At 34.7% G+C, this 4,841-nt stretch overlaps 1 protein-coding gene across 1 annotated transcript; it reads left to right on the forward strand.

Moving 5' to 3' along the window:
* The first annotated feature begins 2,423 nt into the window (after positions 1 to 2,423).
* LOC110111650 lies at positions 2,424 to 3,575 on the forward strand. Its single transcript, XM_020843618.1, has one exon. The coding sequence runs from the start codon at positions 2,424 to 2,426 to the stop codon at positions 3,573 to 3,575; it is 1,152 nt and encodes a 383-aa protein (XP_020699277.1).
* The last annotated feature ends 1,266 nt before the right edge of the window (positions 3,576 to 4,841 follow it).

Below are 4,841 nucleotides of genomic sequence, written 5' to 3' on the forward strand. Positions count from 1 at the left end.
CTCCTAGGTTGATCCTGACTCCATGAATACATTATGGTGCCTTCCTAGGGTTGGTATATATAAAGATGATTCATAATTTCTACCTAAGAAGTAGATTGTTTTCTCTAAAAATCTCATACTAACTAAAGTACAAGTAAAAAAAAGAGAGAGAGAAAAAGAAAGAATAAGAAAAGGAAAAAGAATAGTGTTCTAATCTCAAACATGACATTCTCTGGTCACATATTACTCTCTCACAAAGAGGTGGTAGAATGATACAATAATATAGAGGAAGAGGTCAAGGATGGTAAAATCAAATAATACAATAGAACTAAAATCAATATATGAAAATATGAAAACCTAAAAAACATATTCATTTGGAATCAGCTCGAAGGATGAACCATATATACTTTGGAAAGACCCGTAGGCTGTAGAATATAAGAAATTCATAAATTAGCCAAAGTTTGAGATTCTTATCTAAATTAATAATGTAAAGGATAAGGTCCAAATTTTTAAGTAAGATAACTTAGATTTATCTATAATAGAGAGGTTAAAAATGTATTTGGAAAATATTTCCTTAACCCCACTATCCCGGAATGATTTAAAAAGGTTGTAGGTGAATGTCTTTCTTTCTTTAAACTCTAATAGTAAACCCAATATCTTTGTACCTTCCACCAGTAGTAGACCTCCAAAAATTAATGTAATCCTCAATGATCCATTTATGGATAAGATAATAGTACTATATTTTGATTGGTATTCAAACTCTATAAATAAATTTAATAAGGTTTAACACCTTTAAATTGAACTAGAGGTGAAGCCAAGTAATTTGAATGATTATGGACTACAAAATATAATAAATATACATTAAGATCGAGTATTGGATTCAAAACTCTATATTCATTTGATGATGATGAATATTGCTTAATTATATCAAATATTGAAAAGTTTGATAGTCTTTTAAAGAACTCTATTTAGAAGCTTCAGATGATTTGGATGACTCTTAAGTTGGGGATGTACCTCCTGAACTTGAAGAGGAAATTAAATCTACAATTGATGATCTAAAAGAAATAAATTTCGGCATCGAGGAAGAATCTCATCTAATCTTCATCTCTTATTTATTGAATTAGGATGAGGAGAATGACATGATTTAAATATTATCAAAATTTAAAGATTGCTTCACCTGGAGTTATGAATAGATGCACTGATTATCTCCGTACATGGTAGTTCACAGGTTGACGATTCAATTAGAGATAGTTCCACTAAGACAAGCACCTCGACGTATGTGAATTAATATCAAGTAGAATGTCGTGGTTGAAGACAAGATGTTATTTTTAGAGAACTCATGGTAGATGCCACTTCCGCACGCAATATTCTCCTTCATGGACGACTAATATGGATATAATTAAATTAAAATGATCACTTAGAGGAAAAATATACAACATTTAGAAGGTCGATAGGGATTTACTACTACAAATTCAAGGCATTCTGATTAAAGAATGCGGGAGCAACTTTCCATTGTGCAATGATGAGGCTTTTTCTTGAACTCATTCACTACTAGGTGGAGTGTTATGTCAATGATCTAGTCATTAAAATTCTTGAAAGAGATAATCATTTATATTATTTGAGAATTATTTTCTAAAGATAATTCAATTTTTTTATTCAATTTTCCTAGTGAGAGAAACTTAGTGAGAGAAACTTTGGGATTTCAAAAAATTTTCTATTTTTTCTGTTTGTCTTCTGCGGCGTCTTCTTCCACAACTGGTGGATCCGACGGTCGGCCGGAAGGCCGACTGTCTTGATAGTATAGTATGGAGTGCAATCGGGTTCTCTCATCATAATCCTGGTCTAATTACAGGAAAGGATTATCAATTCCTGTGAAGAAATCTACTGAAGTTTTCAAAGGAGGTTTGGATAAGCTGGACGAATTCAACAAGAAGTTCAAAAATCTGACACCTAAAGCATTGGTGATTAATGAGGGTGGTTTGTTAAAAAAGAAATCTTCTCCCGTTGTGGCATCGGGGAAAGGGAAGGAAATCATAATAGAGGATGCTGGATTTAAATTGAAATCCTTTAACAGTCCCGTTTCTGTCAATGAAGTTATTGGTAAATTCAATCTGAAAGCTTCGTCTTCTAAGGGAACAAGGGTCTCAATTATCAAAAAGGTGAATTATGCTTCCCTGCCGTCTTCTCCTAGTAGAAAGGAATTTACAAATTCCCCCCAATCGAATTTAAAATCCAGAATTGAAGAAAAGGTGAATGAGGTATTGCTCCAAAGGCATGATACTGAGTCTACTCTCAATGAACCAGTTGTTCCGAATGATCCTAACAATCGTAAATTGGAGGAGAACAGTTCAGTCTGGCATAAGAAGCATAACATCAAGGTTGATAGCCTATATCTGGGCTATTTTCTAACATAAGATGGCAAAGGTATTAAACTACTTGCTGAGATGGAATTGGAGAATGTCAAGAGACTGGAAAAAGCTTTAGTAGTGAAGATATTTGGGGATGATATTCCTTTTCATATGGTTAGCTTGGATCTAAGAAGACAATGTAATGGTTTTGGGAAATTCCATATAACTGTATTGGGACTTGGATGGATGCTATGCTCATTTGAAGATTCAATTGTTGTGGAAAACATCCTTTCTGGCGGGCCTTGGTGGGTAAGAGGACAAGTAGTAGGTCTGGAAAAATGGTCCACTTCATTCAATCCTAATTCTCTCAAAGGAATTTCTGCTCCCGTGTGGATCCGGCTTCCCAATTTACCTCTTCAATGCTGGGACGAGGTAAACATTTGCATGATAGCTTCGATGGTGGGCAAACCATTCCTACTTGATGGAAATATTTTCCAATGGAGTAGAAGGGAATTTGCACGGATTTGTGTTCGTATTCCCTTAGATATTAAACTCCCAAAAGGCATTTGGGTGGAAGGAATTTCTGGGAAGTTTTTTCAGGCGGTAGAGTATGAAGGTTTCTCAAAAATTTGTGAGGAATGCAATAGAATTGGTCATGTGGCGAACAATTGCTCAGAAGTTAAAAAAGATACTGTCTCAATGAATGCTTATGCATCGGAAGCATTCAAAACAGGAAAACAAATGGCAAAAGCTAAATCTGTTGTTAATACAGAGAAAGCAAAGGAGGACTCATGGATCCAAGTGAAACATGGTAATAGAAGATTCAAAAGAATGGGTGAAAAGAGTCACTTCTTTAATAGGATATCTACTTCTATGAAAAAAATTTATATTCCAAAAACTTCTGTTGATAATTCAAAAACAAATGGCATGCCAAAAGGAGCTTCTTTGAAAGATGTACAGCAAGTTTCAGAAACTATTGCAGTTCCGGGAGCAATGACTGAAGGAGAGAATAGAGCATATCTACTCAGTAAAATTCCAGATATTCAACAATCTGAGGTAAACCGGCATGTGTCCCCTCTCAGAACTATCAATAAATTTGATTTACTTGCAAATATAGATGGTTCGATCCTAAATGAAGATATGGAAAAAATTGATAATGCCTGTATAGAAGAAGGTGAGATTGTTGAACAAACATCTCAGAAATTATCAAATGTAGAAGCAGTATTTGATAAAAAAAAATTTCTTTAAGCAAGCAAATGATAAAGACTCTCATTTTACTGAGAAGGAAACTATTGATAACTTATCTTCTGGAAAGAAGGTGAAATTGCTCAAAGAATTGAAATCTCTTGGATCAGGAAATATATTGGAAAGAGAAAGGAAAAAGTGGGGAGTTAGAAGCAAGAAGATTGGGGGACCTTCTCCCATCTTTAAGCAATGAATTCGATGATTTTATGGAATTGTAGAGGAGCCAAGAAGGTGGAGGCTACTCTATATTTGAAGGAAGTGATTAAAGACCACCAAGTTTTTTTTGTTGGGTTGATGGAGACTAAAATTAACTCATTGGAGAAATCTTAAATCAACAATTTTCTGGGAAACAATTGGGACTATTTTTTAGTCCCCTCAGAAGGTTTATCTGGAGGATTGACAGTTTTATGGAGAAAGGATCTGGCATCGTTCATAGTGGATGAAGTGTCTTCTCAATTGATAGTGGGTAAACTGCATATTTTCAATAAAGGTACCTGAAAAATTGCAACTGTTTTTGGGAGTACCAAAACCACTGAGAGGAAAAAACTCTGGGAATGCTTAGAAAATCATTGCTCAGAGGAATTTCCTACAGTGATAGGAGGGGATTTTAATTGCATTCTTTGTCAAAGATGAGAAGAGAGGTGGTAAGAAATTCTACTTATCTTAAGGAGCTAAAGATTTGAAGAACTTTATGATCAACAATGATTTACATGAGGTGGAGTCTATGGGTCCTAAATTTACCTAGTGTAACAATAAATTAGGAGGAGCTCGGATTCTAGAGAAACTAGATAGATGTCTTATTAACTCCAATGCTTTTAACTCTATTCACCTTGCTAAGGTGAAACATCTATCTCGCATAGCGTTAGATCATTGCCCAGTTTTATTAAGTATTTTCAAACCTGCTGTGTTTAATAAAGCTGATATACATTATGAAGACGTGTGGGCAACTTATCATGGAGCATAGGCTATTGTGAAGAAGTCTTGGAATAAATTTGCTGGATTGAATCCGGCAGATTCACTCAATGTTAATTTCAGAAGAACTCTTAGATATCTTTCTTACTGGAGCAAGGCCAAGTTCAAAAACCTTACGATTCTTCGGGACAAATTGAAAGAAGAAATTCAAGAATTGTAATTGGAAGAAGGTGAAATGGGGATTTCTTTGGAAAAGCTTCAGATTTTAAGATTCAAAATTAATGAACTCAATGCAACTCTAGCTAGACTCAATACTTGGTGGAGGCAAAGATCTAAAGCAAGGTGGATGGAAGAAGG

The sequence above is a fragment of the Dendrobium catenatum genome, unplaced genomic scaffold (assembly GCF_001605985.2).
Source record: "Dendrobium catenatum unplaced genomic scaffold, ASM160598v2 original_scaffold_132493, whole genome shotgun sequence".
Classification (NCBI taxonomy): Eukaryota; Viridiplantae; Streptophyta; class Magnoliopsida; order Asparagales; family Orchidaceae; genus Dendrobium; species Dendrobium catenatum.

What these genes read in the sequence shown, in the direction of transcription:
- LOC110111650 (XM_020843618.1), top strand. Translation starts at nt 2,424, where the DNA reads ATGGAATTGGAGAATGTCAAGAGACTGGAAAAAGCTTTAGTAGTGAAG.